Source organism: Pseudonaja textilis, chromosome 2 (genome assembly GCF_049901715.1).
Source record: "Pseudonaja textilis isolate UNSWEBS1 chromosome 2, rPseTex1.2, whole genome shotgun sequence".
Lineage (NCBI taxonomy): Eukaryota > Metazoa > Chordata > Lepidosauria > Squamata > Elapidae > Pseudonaja > Pseudonaja textilis.
Window position 1 is genome coordinate 101,270,037 of NC_141991.1, and position 24,168 is coordinate 101,294,204.

The window sequence follows — 24,168 nt, forward strand, 5'->3', positions numbered from 1 at the left end:
ACCAATGGTCCTCTTTGTCCAAAATGTGGACTTTGCTGTATTCAAAAGAGAGGCCTTTGTCTTTTAAATGCAGATGGACTGCTGAATCTAATCATGATCGGTTTGTTCTATGTTGTCAAATTCCCTCCAAAATCCAGCAGGGGCTCCTCCATAACAGACAAAGAAGAGAACAATAAGCAAAGCAACATTGTCATGCCATACATTGCAGAAATATCAGAAAAACTCGGGAAGATTTTCAACAACACAACATACAGGCACACTTTAAACCCAATAATACACTAAGGCAGAAGCTTGTCCACCTCAAGGATAACATACTCAGATACAAATTGAGCATTTTGGTACATGAAGTACAATGAAGCAAGACATGTGCAGATCTGTACATTGCGGGGGAAAAACCAACCACTTCACAAATGCATGGCACAACATAGGGTCACTGGGAGCTGCTGTGAATAGGAAGGCCTGCTGAGAAAATAAATCAGGATATTTAGTGGATAAAATGGCTCAGGTTCATATTGTCATGTACTCTGACTTGAGGCACCAGGTGCATGGTTTGTTAGCATGTTCTGGGTTGAATTTTTTCTTGTAGCTCCTGTGGAGGTAGACAAAGACTCTATACAATAGCCTAGCCACCAGTTTACTAAATCTAGGTCCAATTTGCATTGTAAAAGCAGCCTTGGAGATGACCAATGGTACATTCCTTTGTGGGGTGCTAAATGCTTTTACTTGCTCTCACCTCCTTTACAATATTTACATGAAACCACTTAGTGAGGTCATCCTCTACTGATAGGGTTCAATATTATCAGTATGCTAATGATATGAAATTATGTCTTTCAATCCCAAGATGGCCAAGTTGTCAGGGTCCTGTTGCAGTAACTGGAGGCTATGTGGGTTTGTTTGGATAGGAAGCATTTCTGACTTATTCTAGCAAAACTAAGAGGTCATGGGCATTTCAGCCACCTAGATCTAGGGATGATTCATCTTTGACCTTGGATGGGGCAATTTTTTTCTCTATTAAAGTCTGATCACAATCCAGAAGTGGTATTCAGCAGGTTCTGACCAGTTCTGGAGAACCAGTAGCAGAAATTTTGAGTAGTTCGGAGAACTGGCAAATACCACCTCTGACTGGAGATTTTACACTATCCTTCCCCTGCCACACCCACCAAGCCATGCCCACAGAACCGATAGTAAAACATTTGAATCCCACCACTGCCACAATCCCCTAATCTTCCTGGATTCATAGCTCCTGCTCAATGAGCAGATGGCAGCTGAGGCCAGGAAAGCCTTTCCACAGTTTCTTCTGGTCTTCCTAGGTTACTAGGCCCTTTAGGCAGTATCTCCTACCTTATACCTTGATGTTGTGATTGGAAGGATCGGTCCTGTTAGGAGTTTTGAATCTGATGACTGTTAGATCGTGGATTGATGTCAGAACCAGGAAACGTTAATCTGAAGGGCAAGCCAGTTAATTAGCACGTTGCCTTAATGGGTATAAAAGGACACAGCTGAGCTGGTGCCTTTCGCCAGAAACAAAATGACTATTTTGAATGAGGACGTTACTGCAAAGAGATCTCTGTTTGTTTGAATTTTGAAGGGGAGTCCTAACAGTTTCTGCCAGCCGTTATCTTGTTATTTTCCTTCAGTTTGATTTGATTGTGAAACGGCTGCTTTGTGTTTGTTCATTTGAATTTCCAAGAGGAGACATAACATTATTGTTTCTGGCCTAAACAAACCATCTTTCAAGCAAGATGGATTTAAATCAACTGCAGCGTTTGGTCGAGCAGCAGCAACAGCAAATTAATCAGCTACTGCAAAGCAATATGACGCTTCAGAATCAGGTAACACAATTGCTGAATTATGTTTCCAGCTTACCAAGCCCTGCTGCTGTTCCCCCTGCCCCTCCTGTGAGGAAAAGCCCAGTATCCATGCCGGAGAAATTTTCTGGGGAAATGGACATGTTTCCGGCATTTCTGGGGCAGTGTCAATTATTTATGTCCTTGAGGCCTGAAAACTTTCCAAATGATCGGGCCAAGACAGGATTCATTCTTAGCCTTTTATCTGGGCAGGCTGCTAATTGGGCTACTCCCTTGTTAGTTCAAGATAGCCCGTTGTTGAATGATTTCCAGGGTTTTCTTCAACAAATGAGAGTGATGTTTGAGAACCCAATTAAGATACAAACTGTGGACAGACAGTTATGGGACATAAATCAGGGGAAATGTTCCCTGCAGGATTACGTTGCAGAATTTCGTTTGCTGTGTTTAGATTCCAACTGGAACGAACCAGCTCATATGGCTGCATTCCAGGAAGGCTTGTCTGATGCCATCAAAGATGAGCTGGTCCATGCAGAGAGGGCTTTAACTTTGGATGCATTGATAGTTCAGTGCTTACGAATTGAAGCTCGTTTACAGCAACGTGGACGCAAACGGCTCGGTATGGAACCATCTTCGTTTTCTCGTGCACAACCCACGCCACCAAGAGTTTTCCAACCCACGGTTAATGTTGAGGAGCCGATGGAGTTAGGCGCACTCCGCCCTCGCTTAACGGTGCGAGAACGTTCAAGAAGGTTCCAGGAAGGCTTGTGCCTTTATTGCGGGGGTCTGGGACATTTTGTTAATTCCTGCAAACGGAGAGGGACCCGCAGACCCGTACCTGAAACCACTCTTGGCTCGTCAGGAAAACAGGGTAGACCTGACCTCAAGGAAACCCTAGGTCGGACACATTTCACATCCCCACCTCAAATTGCTGAAGTAAATCCTGGCCCTCCTCGGCATTTACTTTTGGACACTCAAATTTTTCTACAGTCACAGAAGGAGGGAATTCCTGCTGTTGCGTTGGTGGACTCAGGGGCTACAACCAGCTTTATGGACCGAGCTTTTGCTACGCACTATGGGATCCCATTGGTTGCTGTACATCCACCCATTAAGGTGGAAACCGTGGATGGGCGTGAGCTCAAGTCTGGGCCCATTCGTTTCGCCACCCAGCCAGTGCGTATGATCATTGGGGATCATGAGGAGGCGATAAGTTTTTATATCACCTTGAACCTTCATCTCCCTTTGGTGCTCGGAATGTCCTGGTTGCGGTTGCACAATCCGTTGGTGGCTTGGTCGCAGAACGGTATTTCTTTTCCAAGTCTCCAATGTGTAGACCACCTGAGACAATTGGAACGAGCGACGCCTCCATTGGCTGTGGGAGACAGAGTGGAGTTGTCAACGAAACATCGTCAAGTTAATCATCAGACTCGGGGAAGGGCCCTGCGGTGGGGGATAGTGTTGTGATTGGAAGGATCGGTCCTGTTAGGAGTTTTGAATCTGATGACTGTTAGATCGTGGATTGACGTCAGAACCAGGAAACGTTAATCTGAAGGGCAAGCCAGTTAATTAGCACGTTGCCTTAATGGGTATAAAAGGACACAACTGAGCTGGTGCCTTTTGCCAGAAACAAAATGACTATTTTGAATGAGGACGTTACTGCAAAGAGATCTCTGTTTGTTTGAATTTTGAAGGGGAGTCCTAACAGTTTCTGCCAGCCGTTATCTTGTTATTTTCCTTCAGTTTGATTTGATTGTGAAACGGCTGCTTTGTGTTTGTTCGTTTGAATTTCCAAGAGGAGACATAACACCTTGACTACTGCAATGTAGTCCATATGGTGCTTCCATTGAAGACAACTTCAAAACTTTAACTGGTCTAGAATGTGGTGGCCTGAGTAATGATGGACATACCTTCATATATAATGCCCCTACTTCACAAGCTGTACTAGTTTCTGATTTGCTTCTAGGTGTGATTCAAGGTGCTGATTATGACCTATGAAACGTATGAATTTTGTAGAATGGGGTATCAAACTGGTGGCCCACAGGCCAGATGTGTCATATTTAGGCTACACCCATCCTGGCTTCACAAAGAAAAAATATTGTGATATATCATGATACATCACTTGACGCAATTGAGTTTGTAGAGTCTGGTTACTTGAGGGAGCACTTGTCTTCCATTGTGTCTGCCCAGCTGATTTGGTCCTCCATGGTTAGCAGTTCTGGGTTCCTTCAACAGCATTTATTAGTGCCCCGAAATATGCCTCTTTGTAGCACTTCCTGCCTTCTGGAATGAGATTCCCCCTACATCTGAATGGCCTTGATCTTGCTGGTACCTCAAAGGTCCTTGAACACAAACCCACCAAAGCTTTTGGCAAGGATGATTGAAGTTCCCTTTTATTTATTTAATCCCATTTCTTTTTCATGCCTTTCTTCTAATTTTTCCCCCTCTTTCCCTCCCAACACTGGGAATTGGGAAATAACTCTCTTTCAGCCTAACTCACATCACAGGGTGATTATTTTGGGGTAAATAAAAGAAGGCAGGTGTGTTGAATATGTTTAGAACCTTGAATTATTTGTACAAATAAAAAGGCAAGATAGAAATAAATTAACTCTCATTAAGCAGTGCATTTTGTAGCCTGGTGTACAAATCCCACAGTTGTGACATTTAATACAGAAAACAGAATGAAATTCTAATGTAAAAGTGAAATTAGTTTTAACACGAATCTAATCATAGCAAATTTATTCTGCACCATTTCTTGAACCAATCATGCATTATGTACCAGCCATTATAATTTTCAGCCCCCAAGGCTTTTGACAATAATAAATTAAAATTCACTTGAAAGACATCAGGCAGTGAAAAGTTGATCTAAGGAATTTATCTAGTACTTGTATCTATAAAATTTAACACAGTACTTTCAAATAATTTATGTTAGATTGGGAAGAAGTCTGATTAATTCTTACATTCTTACTTTTTAAAGTTATTAAGAGATTTTGTAGAACATTGCATCCAGAAATGAGATCTCAAATTGTATTGACTCATGCTTTTGATTGATTTTGTCCTTAGCTTACTAAGAAGTATGGTCCAGTTTTTACTATCTGGCTAGGAGTAAAGCCAATGGTTGTGATCTGTGGATATGAAGGAGTGAGAGATGCTTTGGTAACTCATAATGAAGAATTTAGTGGACGGCCACCTATAGCTCTCTTTGCTCAAATAACCAAGGGCTATGGTGAGTGTACAGATTATTTGCACTTTGATTTCCAGTTCCAGTTACCCATTTAGAGGAAAGATAAAAACCTTAACTTTCCTAAACAAATGACAGTGTCTAATATTCTTTTTAAGGAATGAAAAATGAAATAGCTCTTGTGGGTACTTGAAAAGCAGACAAAACTCTTTTGTCATGTTGTCAAAGAATGGAAAAAATTTTGTCTGGTATCATCAGTTTTTGACAAACCTCTGTTGGTTGTTGGTTTCTGGTTATAAATTTGCTTCCTTTTAGGTGTCTGTAGATTATTCATTGCTTTATTATCTTTTCCAGAATCATCCCAGATATTGGTGTCTGTAGTTTCTTGGAACCATTTTTTTTTCCTTTTTTGAAGATATCAGCTCTTTTGCAGTCATTTGGTACTTTCCTGATGCTGCAGGATTTCAATACCAAACTTGCAACTTTGAGCAATATTCAACCTCTCAAAGTTCTGTGGCTTTTCAAAATGCTGCAAAACACTTTGAAGCCCTCAAATACTATTTGCAAATCTATTTGGAGGTTGTAAATTGTTTGAAGATGTGCTGAATAGAAGCACTCCAACAAAGCTATGTACAGCCTTACAAGTTAGACTCAAACCCTTTAAGGTTTATAATTTGGAGGTAGGTGATGCAATCAGGAGGCCTTTTCAGAGTTTACCAATAATGTAGATGGAAAAGTCAGATCAAGATTTTGCCACTTGCAGTATCATTTCCCAAGCTGGAGGATGCACAATACGATTAGTAAGCAGAATTGTTCATTAAAATAGTGTAGAAGTTATTATTTGTTGTGAATGTTACTAGGTTACTGTCAAGTTCCAGAACAGAAGATCTAAAAATTCAGAGAATATTAGTGTGTCATAGTGGTTCAGTGGCTAAGATGCTGAGCTTGTTGATCAGAAAGGTCGGCTGTTTGGCAGTTCAAATCCCTAATGCCATGTAACAGAGTAAGCTCCTGTTACTTGTTACAGCTTCTGCCAAGCTAGCAGTTTGAAAGCATGTAAAAATGCAAGTAGAAAAATAGGAACCACTTTGGTGGGAAGGTAACAGCATTCTGTGCACCTTTGGCATTTAGTTATGCCAGCCACATGACCATGGAGACGTCTTTGGACAGCGCTGGCTCTTTGGCTTTGTAACGGAGATGAGCACCACCCACTAGACCTGGAAATGATCAGCACATATGTGTGAGGGGAACCTTTACTTTTACCTTTCTACTAGTGTGTCACTGGGTCATCATTTCAAAGGTGTTTTCTTACCTAAACAAATAAGCAAAATGACCATGGGTGAACAAATAGCAGGGGGAGTGCAAGCCACTTCTTGCTAGCTTCTCAATTGAATTTCCTGGTGAGAAGCTTGCAGGAAGTATTAAAAACCTTTCCTTCCTTCTTTCTCTCCCCCTTCCCCCTCCTTTTCTCCCTCCCTGCACAAGAGATGCCACGTGGGTAAAGGATGGCATGCAGTGAGCACACAAGAATGGATGGACAGGTCAGGGAGGGCGCATGGGGTGGGCAAGAGTTCCTTCTTCCCTATTAATGCATTCCTTGCTTCTTTCCCTGCCTCCCTTTCTTTCTCCTTCCCTTCTCTTCCTTTCTCCTTCCCTTCCTTTCCCAGCAGAGAGGTAAGTGATTAATGTGGATGGGAGAGGGAATGACAGCTTGCTAAAGAGGTTGGGAGACTGGCAGGGAAATGTTGAAAATGAGGATCATGTGACCCCTGCAGCACAATCACATCGTTGATCCAGCAGCTACCCAGCAATGCTAAAGAGCCAGGGCTTCCCCAAATTTGGGAAATAATGGGTCCCAGCATTCTGTAAATTAGGCCATTTGAAGTACCTTTATTGACAATGTTTTGCCTTATGATTTCAGGATTTTTCCCATTTAGAAGTTAAAGACATGAGAGGTTGGGTAGTATAAAGAATGAAATGGAAGAAAATAACAGTTTTGTTTTTCAAATATTGTTTCTGTTTATGTATGTGGGTGTGAAGCAGTGAATAGGAAAATTGAGAAAAATGAAAGTTCTTCTATCCTTTTCAAATGTCCATAGACTTTGTAACTTTACCCAGTATATAAGCTGAATAAAGATAGTGCAAACTCATGAGCAAATTGAATTTCTTTTCCTTTTATCAAAGTATCAGTTACTCCTGGGAAAAGAAATGCATGTTTACATTTTATGTACTTATTTTTTCAGAAGATTTATATAGCTACCCACTCATTCTCAATGACTCTGGTGACTCAGAAACACTAAAAAAACCAGTATAAAAGAATAAAGAACAATAATCCCACCATCCTGGTGATAACACACCCTGGTCCATTCACAGAACCAAGGGTCTTGGTAAGAGTGTCAAAGTAGGAGCCAGCCTAATCTTTGCAGGGATGATATTCCAAAAGGAGAAGGCCACCACAGAGAAGGTCCTTCTTCTGGATCCTGCCAGGTATACCTTCTTATGAGAAAGGTCTTGCAACATTCCTTGCCTCCCCACCATGAATGTATTGGGTTAATGTAACCAGGAAAATATGGTCTCACAGAAAACCCAGTCCCAAGCCATGAAAGGCTTTAAAGATGGCAACCAGTACCTTATATTGTACGTGGAAGCAAATTGGCAGCCAATGCAGCTCCTACAGGAGCAGTGACATTTGAAAAGGATAAATGTTTTGGAAGGGGTGGGATGGTTAAAGATGCTGAGCTTGTCATCTTTAAAGATGACCATCCGGATTTGAACCAAAGTGATGTGCATCAGGGTGAGAAAACATGCAAATGTGAGTAGATAAATAGGTACCACTTCAGTGGAAAGGCAACAGCATTCCGTGTGCCTCAGTGTATAGTCATGACCACAGAAATGTCCTCAGACAACTTTGGATCTCTCGGCTAAGAAACAGATGAGCACCACCTCCTAGAGCTGGATAACCCTAACCCTTCTTGAGATGTTTTGAGAATGAGGGAGACTATTGGTCAATTAGCTTTTTTATTCTTTTAAAAAATGTTTCACTGTCTGTTGTCTCTTATTGCAACCTCTTTCTTTCTAGGGCTTATTAGTGAACATGAAAGATGGAAGGTTTTGCGTCGTTTTGCTCTCACCACACTACGGAACTTTGGAATGGGAAAGAGGTTGATGGCTGAGCGAATATTGGAAGAGGCTCACTGTTTGCTGGGGAAGATATCAACCTTTGAAGGTGATCTCATTTTGTAGGAGATTTTATTTATTTATTTATATTCTGCCTTCACATCTGCAACACAAGGCATAGTGTTCCTGCCTCTATTTGCCTCTCAACAATACTGTAAGGTTGCTACATGTTTATTTATTAATAATATTTGGCCTCTGTTGAAGCAATATTCTGCCCTTCTGGTTATATTAACCTATATTAACCCATAAACTGCATTATTTATACTTATATTATCTCTTATTTCCCACTTACACTGATTGTACACTTCTAGTATTATTATGTTTTCATTGCACACTCAGCCAGATACTCGGATGGGAGTTGACATTTTTTTTCTATCAAGTCCTTCTCAAGGATTTGGCTTAGGCAGATATTGCTCTTTATGGTGTCAGAGGTATTGTTGCATGATGTAAGCGATTCTGAGTAAAACCTGTCCACCTTTTGAATCCTTTTGAGGACCTGGGATAGGCAGTACTGGATGTTTGATGGATATCATTGCAGGATGGACGCTGTTTCAAGTAAGGCCAACTTTTGCAATTGATTGATGGTGAAGCTGTCAGTGGTGTTCAAGTGGTGCTCTAGTTGTTTTAGAATTGCACCCAAGGTGGCTATTATTATTGGTACTACCTTTGTTTACTTTTGTCACAGTTGTTCTATTTCTATTTGTAGGTCTTTAGATTTTATCTTCTCCAGTTCTACTCTGCTGTCTTAAGGTACTACCACCCTTTTTTGTCCTGTTTATTGACAATTGTTAAGTCTGGAGTGTTATGTGGTAGATGCCTGTCTGTTTGAATTCCCAGACCAATTTAGCTTCTTCATTTTCTGTGACTTTCTCTATTTTATGGTCCCACCAGTTCTTGCTTGCAAGCAAATAATATTTCTTGCAGATTTTCCAGTGTACCATTGTTGCTACTTTGTCATGCTGTTGCTTGTAGTCAGTCTGTGCAATCATCTTGCAGCAGCTTACCAGGTACTGTTTCTTCAGCTTCTTTGCATAGGTGGCAGTTACTGTCTATTGCTATCTTGTCAAGTCTGGCTTTGTATGCATTTGTTCTTAAGGGTTGGCCTTGTGCAGTCAGAATGAGTCCCTTAGTCTCTTTCTTCAACTTTCCTGTTCTTGCTATTATTTGCTTTCCCTGCTATTTTTTTAATGTACTGGCCATATAGTTTTCCCATGCCTCCATTCTGTTCTTCATTTGGTCTTTTTTGAAGGCCGGTTTGGTAACCAGGAAGCCTTCCTGGCATACTTACTTCAGTGTATCTTCTTCATTGTTTTTCAGATATTCTTCCAAAGCCCCCTTTTCTTCTTCAACCATCTGATGTATTTGCAACATTCCATGCCTGCCTATTTGCCTTGGTAGGTAATGTTACACTGAGGATGAAGGGCATGATTCATTGTCATTATTTTCCTGGTCTTCCTATCCATTGCTTTTAGTTTTGCTTGAGTCCAGTCCACTGTTTCTGCTGTGTATCTAATAACTGGAATTGCCCAGGCCTTGATGGTATTTTCTCCATTGACTTTAAGATCTTCTTCACTCTCTTGATGTATTCACTTCTAATCTTTTTTTTGACTTCAGTGTGTTTGATATTGTCAGCTTGAAGATACCCAGTTATTTGTAGTAATCATCTTCATCCAGACTCTTAATTTTATTTTTGTGGGGCATCTTGATTCCCTCAATTTTCACTACTTTTTCTTGTTTGATAGTGAGCATGGCACATTTGTCCAATCCAAATTCCATTGCAATATCTTGGCTATATCTATGAACAGTGTTGAGCAGCTATGGTGTTTTTCCATACAGCTTCAGATTGTCCATGTAAAGGAGGTTGGATAGTTTGGCAGGTGTTTTTGAAGTTTGATAGCTATGGCCTGAATTATTCAGTATTGTTGATAGAGGAGACAGTGCAATGACAAATAATAATGGTGATAGTGAATCTCCTTCAAATATTCCTCTTTTGATATTAACCTCCCCCAGTCTCTCACCATTGCCCTGCAACTGTGTCTTCCATTGAGTCATCAGTCTTTGCACAAAGCTTCTGATGGTTCTACCAACTCTTGTTATTTCTAAGCACTTCATTATCAAGTCAAGTGGCAGACAGTCAAATTCTACATTTAGGTTGGACTTCCTTCTCTTGCAATTTTCCAAAATCATTTTGTCAATTAGGAGTTAATCTTTTGTTCCTCTGCTATTGGGCAGTTTCTTTTCTGTTCAGGTGGAAAGATATTGTTTTCAACTAGATGCTGTTGGATTGCATCAGCACACCAATTAGCAGTTTGAAAGTTGTTGGTAAACAGGTAATTGGCCTGTAGTTGCCTGGTGCTGTCCCTTTTTTGCTGAATCTTCAATTATCAGGTAGGTTCTGCCAGATGTTAGCCATTCTTCAATTTCACCTCCTTTTAGTATGTTGTTAAACTGCTTGGCAATGAGTGAGTATAGACCAGCTAGATATTTCAACCAAAAATCATGCAGTTAAGCTTCACCTGTTGCTGACCAATTCTTGACCTTCCTGCTCTTTTCCCTACCATATCTGCTGTTACTACTAGTTCTTTCATTTCAACTTCTTTTTTTTATTGTTACCCACTTCTTTTAACCAAATTGCATCCTTGTTGTATTTCTTTGGGTTATCCCATATCTACACCCAGAACTGTACTGTTTTTTCTTTGTCAGATACTGATTCATTGCACTTTCTCCATTGATGTATTGGTCAAAATGTTTCTGATTGGATTGAAATTGGAGGTTCTGCCTATAATTTACAATTTGAGCTTCGTATCTGCTGATCTTTGTGGCTATAGCTGTTATTTGCCACTTTATTATTTCCAGTCTTTCCTTGATCTTCTTTGTTTCTAAGTGGAATTTCTTGATTAGGTATTCTTTGGTCTTCTGATTCTTCAGCTTCTTTTCTTTCATTTGTTCTAGCATGGACCTTGTTAACCTGAGTGACATCCAAGACAGTATGGCTTTCTGAAATTTATGTCTCACCATATTTTTAAACAGAACAGAACACTCTTTGTCTGGTTCTTCTGATGAGATCTGTCCAGTAGGGTTGAATCTCTGGCATAGTTCTCATCTTCCTCAAAACACACAAGTCCCCCAAACCACATCAAGCTAGCATCTCACTGGGGGATGATGGTGATTGTTGTTGTTGTTGCTGTTGTTGTTGTTCTATTCTACTCTACTCCAGAGGAGGTATTCAGCAGGTTCTGACCAGTTCTGGTGAACCAATGGCAGAAATTCTGAGTAGTTCGAAAACCGGCAAATACCACCTCTGGCTGGAGATTTTACACGATCCTTCCCCACCACACCCACCAAGCGATGTCTACAGAACCGGTAGTAAAAAAAAATTGAATGCCACCACTGCTCTACTCTACTCCACTCCACTCCTGAAGGTAGCTCATCAACAATTAAAAAGTAGGTTGAAGCATAACTGGATGGTGCACATTGTATGTTGAATCCCAAATCCCAGACAGACATTGTTCCAAATAGAATGTAAAACAAAAAATTAACAAAATGTCTAGAGCAAAGGATTTGGAGATGCAAAATATGGTCACACAATTTATTTTCTCCTTTCTTTTTACTGTTTCAGGTCAGCCCTTTGATATAGTCCCAGCCATCACAGCATCTATTTCTAATGTGATGTGCTCTGTTGTCTTTGGGAATCGATTCTCTTATGAAGACAAAAATTTCACTGAACTATTGGACATCTTTAAGACATTTAATGGTTTTTTCCTGAGCATTCCTGGAGTGGTATGTTGACTTTATGTGCTTCTAAAAGCAGGGTTTTCACTTTGTTTAAGAACAAGAGGCTTCAGTTAGTTCCCTTTGACCAACAAAAATGGGTGATTTTTAAAGTGGCCTTATAAAAGGTGTGTTTCTGAGAATCACACTTTATTTCTTGTTCATGTGACTGTTTCTCTTGCTCCTGATTAGTTCATTTGTTGCTACTTAGCGAGCAGTGATTATTTCCAGAGTTATCAAAGATGCATAAAGCTTCAGCCCTGCTTTTCAGCTAACTATTGCAGCTGCCCATTTCATAGAGGGATTCATAAATAATTGCTCATATATTTCTCATAGTGGCAACTGAGAACTGCTCACCAAAGAATCATAACTAAATCAACTTTGGATCTATGAACTTATATATTATACTAGACAATCCTTGACCACATACAATATATAACAACTCCTCCTCCTCCTCCTCAGTTGACATATGACACTTTGCTAGAAAAGTAGTAATTTCCTAACCAGATTCCTCAATGTTTTCAAGATTTTCTAATGTACTGCCTTCACTTAAAAAGTTCTTTAAAATTCAGCAAGATATCCACAAATTTATCTGTCTTAAATATTGCCCACACTAAACTTTAAAGCACAGTCAAACATCAGCATAGGGAATGTTTTATGACATTTTGTATTATGTCCTATCCTCTGACATGGATCATGGATCCCAGAGTTTGGATGCGTTCTGCAAGTTAGTCCATCTGAAGTGTCTTGGTTCAAAACATATTGCTCTATGGGACAATATCTTTTGAAAGTTAAGGGTTGAGGGCACCCATTTTAATAGTATATTTTGTATTTCTTTGGTAAGGGCCCACAGCAGAATAAAATGAATATATCTATATTTGGCCTTGCATGTCATTTGTTTTTTTTTAAAAAGGATAAAAAAATAAAAGGGCACCTTTAAAGGGAAATCATTTTTTTCTGTGCAGTTCCTGAGGCACAGCCCAAGAAATGAACTATGGTAGCAATGGCTAACTTTTACTATCACTATGTTTCAGATGTACAGTGCTTTGCCAAATATCATGAACTTCCTTCCTGGGCCTCATAAGAAAGTCTTCTCTGACTGTAACAAGGTCTGTGACTTCATTAGAAGTAAAGTGGACTCTCACAAGAAGACCCTGGATCCAGAGAATCCTAGAGACTTTATTGATTGCTTCCTTATTAAATTAGAAAAGGTACCATTGCAAAGACATGTTGCACACAAGTACAAAAGGAAAAAGGTTTCAAGTATGCACTTGTGTTTTGAGTTTTCTTGAGATGCCCATGGAGATGACCAATTTGTATTATTCAGACAGAAAGTAAAAGATCTAATATCTTCCAACTCTATTATACATACTACAATAAAGTATGGAGTAGTGGCCATTGTAAATGAACAAATTCACTCCTTAAGAAACGCTAGTGTGGCTCTGCCCTTTCGTTTCCCTTTCAGCACTAAAGGAGGCACCATAGACCACATCTGCATCCTGCTAGGAGCCAGCTTGGTAGTAGGTAAATCTGCAGAGCAGAGGAATGTTGTCAGGGCTGGGAGTCCTGAAGAGAATGGGCTTTGGATTATGCTCCCTAAATGATTGAACAAGAACTGAGTGTAATAGAATTGCTTTGAAATAAATTAAATAAGAATTCATTTTGTTGCACTTAAACTATAATCAGTGGCCAACTTTTAGAGAAGATTTCAGGAGCTGCATGGTGATAGAATGCTATTTTATTGGTGGTGGTGGTTTGTGTCACAATTAGGGTGGGACTGGGAATTGAACCATGGGTTGTATCTCCTATTTCTGTAATTATCCGATCTACCTAAAATAACATACAAACAAAAGAATTCCACCTACTAAATATGAGTCGTTGTGTGATCCTTGAACTTATTAAATGTGGAGATAGGAGAACTGTTTCTATCAAAGGACTCCTATGTGTTTTCCCACTCTTAAAAAAAGGAGGACAGGTTTTAAAAATGTCCCTGTCCTTGTAGGACTCTGCCTGGAAAACCTCCTGTGTCCCACCTGCTGATAAAAGAGGTTGTAGTCCCAACACAGGGAAATTATCCATCAGTTATGTAAGTATTAAGCTACTTGGTATCAAATGAAAAAACTCAACAGTGTGCCAGGTTACTAGATGGTTGCCAGCAAAATATTGAGTATAAGATTAATGTGGATGCTGTTGAATCATGAGATAGCAAATGCTCTTTCAGCATGAATGGAAGCAAAGCCTTGTGGCCGTAACTTGGCTAGAATAGAAAAGGATTATGGTAGGGAATATCTGAGAAAAGAGAGTTTATAAATTGAATGTAATACTTCAGAGCCAGATTTCAAAAGCTCAGTTGTAAGATGGAGATGGATGCTCTATTCTATTTATTTATTAAAGTTATATGCCACCTATCTCACTATCAAGCAACTCTGGGCAGTTTACAATGATAATGGTATAAAACAATTAAATGGTTATAAACATTGGACAGTGAAACTGAAAATATTAAAAGTAACAGCAAAGTGAATACAAATTACAACCACATGATGTTCCAGAGGGCAAGAGACAAAGCAAAAAAAGCCCCTTCTCCTGCAATTCCTTGGCCCATGGTATTCAGATAATGCTTCTTCTGCCACAGCAGACATGACAGACCAATCCCATTGGGAGGGGGGGATGATCCCTTGGGTAGCCTGAGATAAAGGAAAACGTTTGGGTGACATTGCTGGGTTCCTGGTAGCATACTCAGGAAAGAATGGATAATACAAGGCAGAAAAATAAGCTGTTTGTTTTGTTTTATTTAATTTCATACCTTTATTTTTACAAATAACTCACAGCAGTGAACATGTGTAATACACTTTCCTTTTTCTATTTTCCAATACCACAACCCTGTGAGGTGGGTTGGACTGTAAAAGAGTGACTGGTCAAGATCACTCAAGTTGGCTTTCATGGCTAAGCTAGAATTTGAACTCATGGTCTCCTGCTTTCTAGCCTGCTGCTTTAACCACTAGACCAAGCCAGCTCATTTGGGTCCCAGCTGTTTCTCTTTCATTCAGACATTGATCCATCTGACCTCAAGTTGAACTGGGCATTCAAATTAACATAGAGAATATGCAGGAGTCTATCTTGGATTATTCCCTGCCTACCTTATAAATTGGTCTAGAAGAAAAATAAAGTGAGAAGAAGCAAATGGACGATTTGATGACATGTTTATGTGGCTGCACATTACAAACTTCTGCCTCTTTTTTTAATTCTTGCCTTACTTTATAGGAACAAGTTTCTTCTGTAATCTGTATGGAAGACTTGGTTATGTCTGTGTTTGACATCTTTCTTGCCGGGACAGAAAGCACAGGCACTACCATCTCTTTTGGCCTTATCATTTTGGCCAAGTTTTCACATATCCAAGGTATATGGAGTCATTACCTTTCTTTATATTGTCCCCCTCAAATATAGATTCCTAGATACACTGCAAATGCAAGTTGGTATTTTCCATGGCCATTGTTTCTATGCTGTTTCCAAATATTTAGAGTGACAAGCCAATGTGTTCATGACCACAACTTTCAAATAAATATTTTAAAGAGACTTTGTTTCAAATAATAGAAACCTAATATAAATGTCACATTCGCCTAAATATGTTTCTACAGCATACACCTGTAGATAGCGCTTAGAATAATGTACAGCAAAAATTAGCCTGTTATGAAGGACAGAATGTAAGACACCTCCATAATTAATCAGCGGAACAACTTGCCTCCAGAAGTTGTGGCTGAAGGTTTTTAAGAGGAGATTGGACAATCATTTGTCTGAAATAGTATGGGGTTTCCTGCTTGAACAGGGGTTGGGCTAGAAGATCTCCAAGGTCCCATCCAACTCTATTATTCTGTTATATCAGGCATATGAAATATTGTGACTAAAATTATTATGATAATACACCAATATTGTCCCAGCTCAGCAGACTGTGCTGACATTATACATAAATGGAACAGTTTTAACAACGTTTGAGAATGCTTCCCATATTTAAATATATGCAGTCTTTGTTTAACAACCGCTTGTACAATGAAAAAAATGGTACTTGACAACTAACCAGTCCTCAGATTTCTGAATGTCCTAGTACTTTCCCAGTGGCCATCACTGCTCTTGGGGAAGCTCCGACTCATCAGTTTGTCTTCTCATGTAACTTGTCTTGTAAAGTGTGGTGCATCATTGAAGGTAACTTGATACAGATAAAACTTCAAAATACAGCTGTGTTTTTCTTCTTCTATCCCTTTCTATGATTAGAGCAGGATATATGCTATCATTTGGAGAATCTGTGTGGTTGTAACAGAAAACAAGCCTCCCTCGTGTACCAAAATCCTTTTCTTGAACTTTGACTCCAAGAACATTAATGCAGCCGCTGCATCAGAATTACACAAATATAGATGATTGCTAGTTTGCAGTTAAAGAGATGAACTATTTGCTGCCATCTAATGGTTAACAGGGTAATTATCTAGGGAGGCAGGAAAGAGAGTAGTGCGAGAAAATGATTGGATGCAATTCTATATCCAACCAGAGAAAATTGCTAGTCACTGCCCTTACAGTATCAGGCAAAGAAGCTAAATGGATGGCCTTGGTTGCTTATCCTTTAAGGGCACAAGGTGGAACACTGTGTTTATGTTGATCTGCTTTTTTCCCAACCAGGAAGCAAAGGATGGTAAACATGCTATGTGAATGAGCTCAAAGAGCTATGAAATTGGGAAGTAAGAAATTAGAGTGCTCATTTTGATGATTTGTATCTATAGATCAGTGCAGTTGGAATAGTTTTAAAAAATAATATTGTTTGCTTGAACAAAATATGTTTCATTATAGCAAAAGCCCAGCAGGAAATTGATGAGGTTGTGGGAACAAACCGTGCCCCCTGCATGGAGGATAGAATGGAGATGACTTATACCAAGGCAGTTATTCATGAGATCTTACGTTACCTGCAGGCAAGTATTGAGAACTTCCCACGTATGACAACTCAGGATGTGAATTTCAGAGGACACTTCATTCCTCAGGTATGATAAATCAGCGAATGTCTGGGATCTCCTTTGCATACAGATCTTATCTATAATTGCAGTATAGTCAACCTTCTGTAATAGCTGCTGCTTATATTGTCTGAACATCATTTGAACTTTAGGCCATTGGATTTGACAGTATGCGTTATTTATTTGCAAATTTCACCTGTAGTCCTAGACATTTCAATTCTGGCAGAGATAGATTCACTGAATTCTATTAAAGTTCTTAACTATAAAAGTTAATTCTTTTCTGTTTGCACCAAAGACCTGAGGATGTTTAGTTGTCTCTTTATCATTTTTATTCATAATAAAATTTTGGGAATCTTTCCTCAAATGCCAAAAAGGATGAAGAAATATCATCAGTAAAATTGGATAAGTGAATTTAGTCTGCTTCCTTTGGATTCCAGAATTCTGGTTTCCTGATAGGAGAATAATAATGGTTTGTGGGAGTATTGAATTTCTCTTCATAAAATATATCACAAAACAGAGTCAGTTTGATCTAGTGTATCAAAACAAAGTATCAGGCTACAAATCAGAAGACTATGAATTCTAGTCCTGCTTTGGTCACAAAGCCAGCCAAGTGACATTGGGCCAGTCATTCACTCTCAATCTAGGAAGAAGTTGATAGCAAACCATTTTTAGCAAACTTGAAAAGCATCTAAAATTGAAGATTGATCAAAAGAAAAAAATAATAATAAAACAATGCTTTAGAACCTCCTTTCTTATAACAGCTTCCTGGGAGCACTGGATGTTCTATTTTTGCTTTCTAATTAAAACTATGTATGCATATCTTTTTTAAAAAAAAATGACTTTCACAATGATTTGTGATATTGCATGCTATCATCTCCACTGTGATTGTATTAAAATACCACACAGTAAAATGGGAAGCTTTGGACTTCTTAGATCAAGATAGGCTGCAGAATGCAACAGAATTTCTAGAATTTTGTCACTGAAAAATTACCCACGAACAGACAAACAGTAATAAACCAAATGTATATATCATTTTAAGATGAACAATCAAAGAAGAAAGCAAGTGGCAACAGCTCTGAGCACATCCTCCCCATTATATACCCTTTATCTAACACTCAAATAAGCAGGAGCAGTCAAGGAAAAAAAAAATCTCCCCAAAGCCACACATCCATAAACAGCAAACCAACGTAATTTCCACACTTCAGAGCACTGATGACATTGTTAATCCAATAATGAAATATCTGCAAGAAAAACCAAGCTGAAAGGAAGGTCTGCCAGAGAATGGAGAAGGCCGAGTTTGGCATTATCAGTGAATAACTGTAATGCATTAAATTAGGCCCCTATTGTCTCTGTCCCAGCCTTCTGTATCAATTTGGGATATTTTTATTCCCCAACCTCATTCTGGATAAAATATGTTAAAGTCTTGAAAGAAAAATGATGCTGATGTGCCAAGGTGGCACTGTTATGTCTTGAGGACTCTAGGAGTTCTCACTCAGGTCCACTCACTTTGTGTGGGCGTTATTCCCCCATCCTCATTGGTTGGTTCTCTCCAGCAGCCAGCTATAAAAGCAGGCTGCGGGGTCCAACCAGTTGCTGATTGCTGCGAGCCAGTTCCAGGCGTGGCAAGCACGGTCAGCCCTTTATTATTGTAATAAAGTATTGTTGCACTCATGCTCTGGTTCAGCCTCTCATTGCTCAAACTTAACACTGGCGGCGAGGATGGGATGGCTACCAGAAGCACCATGCAACCGCTGAGTCACTAGCCACCGATCCGCAGCCCAGAGAAGCGATCGGCTGGTGATAAGAAAGCAGCTGATCCGCAGCCAGAGAGGCGGTCAGCCAACAAAACAGCGATCAAAAGAGCAAAGCGTTGATCCGCAGCCAGAAAGCGGTCTGGTTCAAAAGTTAGAAGCGTCTGTAGCCGCTTGTTAGCCCGCTACAGGGAAAGTGAAGCGCTGCGAGCCGCAGCCGCTCTGTATTTGGCGCGAAATTCAAGCGGGTGTCATTTGAATTTTGAGCCAGTTTGAGACACAACACAGCGCTGTAGGAAGTCACTAACGCCCACATTGGCGCGAATCGAGACACCTCCAACGGCTAAGAGCCACGTGGTAACCCAGAGAGAGAAAGAGGGTAGCAAAAAAACCTCTCCAGAGCTGATATCACTAGTAACCCACGAGCCCGTTGTCCCAGAGATTTTTCCGCAGGTAGCCCAGCCGTTCCAGCACCATGAGTTCCAACCCAGTATTCCCGGCGTTCAAACCAGACGAAGAGAAGTGGGAATCGTATAAGAACCGCTTCAATCATTACATCGATGCGGTCGGCCTGGCGGATGCAGGAGAGCATCGGAAAAAATCCTATTTCCTAATCTACTGCGGAGCCACCGTTTACGACACCGCGCGCAGCACTCGTGGCGCCTAGAGAGTTGAAAAACGTTCCGTGGTCCGAGTTGCTTGAGATCCTCACTAACCACTACGCTCCCAGGCCTTCACAAATCGCCAGGAGATTCACGTTCCGTATGAGGAAGCAATCGAGTAAGGAGACCATCAATCAATATATGGCCGCCCTCAGAACAGCAGCCCTGCACTGCGGGTTTGGAGCGTACCTGGAGGACATGCTCCTCGATCAATTAGTTTGTGGGGTCAAGGATCTCAGCCTACAGAGGCGCCTGCTGGCAAAGAAAGACCTCAACCTCGCGCAGGCGGTCGAGGAGGCCCTAGCATCCGAGCTAGCAGCGACGCAGCCACCGAAATTCAGGGCCCAAGTGCCAAGTTGGCATCGTTCCCAGTCCATTCCGAAGAGGTGGAAGCGGAGGAAACCCACAACGATGAAAGCAGCGTCCACCGCCTCGCCAACGACAGACGGTCACAGGTAGGGGGCAAACAAGAAAACACCGGTCCACCCAAGCACATCACACTGTGCCTAGCCTGTGGGGATCGCATCAAAGGGCCACCTGCAAGTTTAAAGGAGCCACCTGCAACAACTGCCATAAGAGGGGCACATCGCGAGAGTCTGCCAAGCCCCCAAAGCGCTGCACACAGACCCCCTTCCTCGCACTCGGGACCACAGAGGCAAGTATTAAACTGTCGCACGCACCGCCTTGCCAGGCGTACTTGCCACACTGTTAGTAAAATTTCTCTCTCCGTTTCCCTAGAAGGTAAACCGTGCCACATGGAGGTTGACACAGGGTCAGCGCTCTCAATAATCTCGTGGAACACCCTCAAGAGACTCCACCCCAGCCTATCTACTACCCGGCTTCAGAGATGCCAGTTCGGTCTGAAGGACTACCAGGGAAGGCCATTCCCGTGATCGGCAGAGGCAAGTTCTTTGTCAGTTTTAGAGCTTTTAAAGGCCACCTACCTCTAGTGGTAGTTAACGGCAATCTACCCACCTTATTGGGGCTCGATTGGTTTCCCCACCTCGGCCTAGGGCTAACAGGAGTCCATGCTGTCTCAACCTCAGACACTGACTCCTTATTCGCTGACTACGCAGATGTGTTCAGCGAGGAGCTGGGGTGTTATAATGGAACCCCATCTCGTTCTCCGTTGACCCCAGGCAGTCCCAATCAGATTAAAACCACGTAGAGTTCCATTTGCTATTCGGCCAAAACTAGGCGCTGAATTGGATAAACTATTAAAACAAGGGGTCATTGAGCCAACAGATTTCGCCAAGTGGGAGGCAGCCCATTGTCACACCCCTTAAAAAAGATGGTAGCCTGAGAATTTGCTCGGACTACAAGACAACAATCAATAAATATTTACAAGTTAGCGCCTACCGGTGCCGTCATTCAGCACTTATTACACACATTCGAGGCGGGCAGTATTTTTGCTAAATTGGACATGTCCCAAGCATATCAGCAGTTCCTGTTGATAACCAAACAGCGGAACTTCAGACCATCGTCACTCACAGGGGTGCCTTCCGATGCAAGCGTCTCCAATTTGGCGTAAGTGTGGCCCGGGTATTTTCAATCCCTCATGGAGCGGATTTTACAGGGCCTCCCTGGTGTAGTACCCTACTTCGACGACATCTTGGTCTCGGCCAGGGACAGACCCCAACTCTTCCAGAGAGTGCGAGCAGTGTTAGAGAGGTTCAGACAGCATGGCCTCAAGTTAAAAAAAGAAAAATGCGCCATTGCCACTAGACAGGTGGACTTTCTGGGTTATAAAATTGACGCTCTGGCATTCACCCCCTGGGTCCAAGGTTAGGGCAATCCACGAAGCTCCACACCAACCTCCAAAGCGGAGCTACAAGCTTTCTTGGGGCTGCTGAACTTTTATGCCTCCTTCTTGCCCCATAAAGCCTCAGTGGCGAACCCTTACACAGATTACTAGACAAAAAGTCACCATGGCACTGGGGGCACAAAGAAGACCAGGCGTTTAACGCCGTCAAATCACTACTACGTCCAGAGGCAGTGCTCATCCAATTCGACCCCAACCTTCCTTTAGTACTGGCAGCAGACGCATCCCCTTTTGGAATTGGGCGGTCCTTAGTCACAGACTCCCCAATGGCGCCGAGGCTCCCATCGCCTTTTTCTCCAGGACGCTCTCGACCACGGAGCGAAATTACAGCCAGATAGACAAGGAAGCCCTAGCAGCTGTTGCGGCCGTGAAAAAGTTTCACGAATTCCTTTTGGCCACTTCTTGAACTGGTCACCGACCATAAACCCCTCCTGGGCCTACTGGCGGCGACAAACAGACCCCTCAAGTCCTTTCCCCTAGGATGACTAGGTGGACACTTTTCCTAGCAGCCTACTCATACAAACTTATTCACCGCCCGGGCAAAACTTTATCACGCCGGCGCTCTCAGTCGCTGTCCCTTACCGCTCCGGCTGAAGACCCAGCTCCTGTCAACGCCATTTTCGAGATCACCCAGTTGGACCTGCCCATCACCGCCCTTGACATCGCCGCTAAGACCAAGGCAGACCAAGCGCTCGCCCAGGTGCTCGACTGGGTGAGGAGGGGTGGCGGAGGCAACGTTGATAACAAATTCGCACCCTTTAAGACTCGCATGCAGGAGCTGTCCAGTTTGCAGGGTTGTCTACTGTGGGGCACTCGGTGGTCATTCCGACCTCGCTGCGTACCCGAGTCCTGGAGGCGTTGCACGAGGACACCCGGCATCGTGAGAATGAAGGCGTTAGCACGCAGCTACGATGTGGTGGCCGGGTCTGAAGCGAGGACATTGTCAATTGGGTAAGTTCCTGCAGCATTTGCCAGGAATCCCGTCCTGCTCCCCCCATCGCCACCCCTACCAGATGGGAGGCGCCCAGCGCCCCTTGGTCTAGAATCCATATCGATCTGGCCGGCCCGTGCATGGAAAGATGTTCCTAGTGGTCGTGGACACTTATTCCAAATGGATAGACGTGGCGCAGCTATCCACGACCACCACACTAGCAATCACCAACGTGTTACGCGCCTGTTCGTTACACATGGACTGCCCGACTCCATTGTCTCCGATAATGGCCCACAGTTCGCATCAGTAGAATTCAGCCGTTTTGCTGCCAACCTGGGCATTCGACACATTTTCACAGCCCCATTTCACCCTGCCAGTAATGGGTTGGCTGAAAGGGCCGTCAGGACCACCAAAGAGGCCCTCGCTAGGTTTGGCAGGGATGACTGGCACCACAAACTCTCACGGTTCCTGATGAGCCAGCACTCAACCCCTGTGCAGTCACCAATAAGTCCCCAGCGGAACTCCTGATGGGCGGCGCCTGAGGACTGTATTGGACAGACTGCACCCACCTGCCCTGACTCTCCCCTCGCTTCTACTTGGGGGTTAGACATTTTATGTTACAGGAGCCAGTATTCGCAAGGAATTTCGCTGGGGACCCACTTTGGATTCCAGGCGAGGTCATCGCCGTCACCGGGCCAAGATCGTATAGGGTCAGGCTGGAGGATGGTCGCGTCTGGAGGAGACACATAGACCAGCTTAGAAGGCGCCTCAGCACCCTTGCCAACAAGAATCCAGAGTCTCCAGTCGAAGGGAACCGCCTCATCCGCCGCCCAGCCACATCGCACCCAACGACCAGTCTGCACCAGCAGTCGTTCCAGTCAGCCGAACTCGGACAACAGCGCCCAGAGAGTTGACCAGCCTGATCCAACCCACGAGTTCGACCCCAGTAACCAACCCGGTGGTTTCGAGGATGCCCAGTCCGGAGAAGAGCGTTGGCGACACTATGCCGGCTCAACCGTCGCAGACTGATACCGAACAGACAGACAATGTTCCCGAGCTGCGCCGTTCGGGCGCCAACACAAACCCCCGTCTACCTCAAGGACTATGCATGTTCGCATCTGGGGGAAGGGTGTTATGTCTTGAGGACTCTAGGAGTTCTCACTCAGGTCCACTCACTTTGTGTGGGCGTTATTCCCCATCCTCATTGGTTGGTTCTCTCCAGCAGCCAGCTATAAAAGCAGGCTGCGGGGTCCAACCAGTTGTTGATTGCTGCGAGCCAGTTCCAGGCGTGGCAAGCACGGTCAGCCCTTTATTATTGTAATAAAGTATTGTTGCACTCATGCTCTGGTTCAGCCTCTCATTGCTCAAACTTAACAGGCACAATAATAATATAATTAGAAAGTATTTCTAAAATATTTCAAAACAAGGTTTTTTGTCTGTTGGAGGAAAGGAGTAAGTTTATTTATTTAGGAGATTTATATTGCCGCCTATTCGTACATGGCTACTCAAGAATATAAAAACATTATATAAAAACAATAAAACTAATAAAAAAAGAGAATCATATATAATAAATTAATAAAATAACTCCCCATTCCCCCCACCCTGGCGACAACACATCATAGGAGCCATTTAATGAGCTCCATCCCGCTATGCGTTCCCCAGGCCCGCTGGCAGAACCAGGTCTCTTTGAACAGATAATTTTAAAATGCATTTCTAATAATGTCACTTCAATTTCTTAGGACCAGATTTGTTTTGTTAACTTAAACAACAACAGCTCAGCCTCAGAATTTAGGAACTGCTTTGAATTCCACTTGTAATCTGAAGGTTGTATATTTTAATATAATATATTTAATATTATATTACATTTAATATTATAAACTGGGATAAGTGCAGTTTACTTTGGTGAAACATAGCAGACAAATCAATCTTGTTATGTTCTTTATTTCAACTAACATAATTTTCTACAGGATCTTTTAATATGTAAATATGCTTTGGTCAAACACTAGGCATGGCAACATCTTGTAAGTTGCATCTTTTACACCATCCAAAGAATCTCATTTTGAAAGAATTAAAAACAGCC

At 42.2% G+C, this 24,168-nt stretch overlaps 1 protein-coding gene across 1 annotated transcript in view; it reads left to right on the forward strand.

The window, feature by feature from the left end:
- The window catches only part of LOC113437261 (cytochrome P450 2C23-like), a 30,797-nt gene that overhangs the window by 1,636 nt on the left and 4,993 nt on the right, over positions 1-24,168 (forward strand). The window contains exons 2-7 of the mRNA XM_026702181.2: positions 4,866-5,028; positions 8,063-8,209; positions 11,780-11,940; positions 12,966-13,142; positions 15,193-15,328; positions 16,765-16,952. Coding sequence (XP_026557966.2) covers positions 4,866-5,028; positions 8,063-8,209; positions 11,780-11,940; positions 12,966-13,142; positions 15,193-15,328; positions 16,765-16,952 — 972 coding nt within the window. The remainder of the gene's footprint in view (positions 1-4,865; positions 5,029-8,062; positions 8,210-11,779; positions 11,941-12,965; positions 13,143-15,192; positions 15,329-16,764; positions 16,953-24,168) is intronic.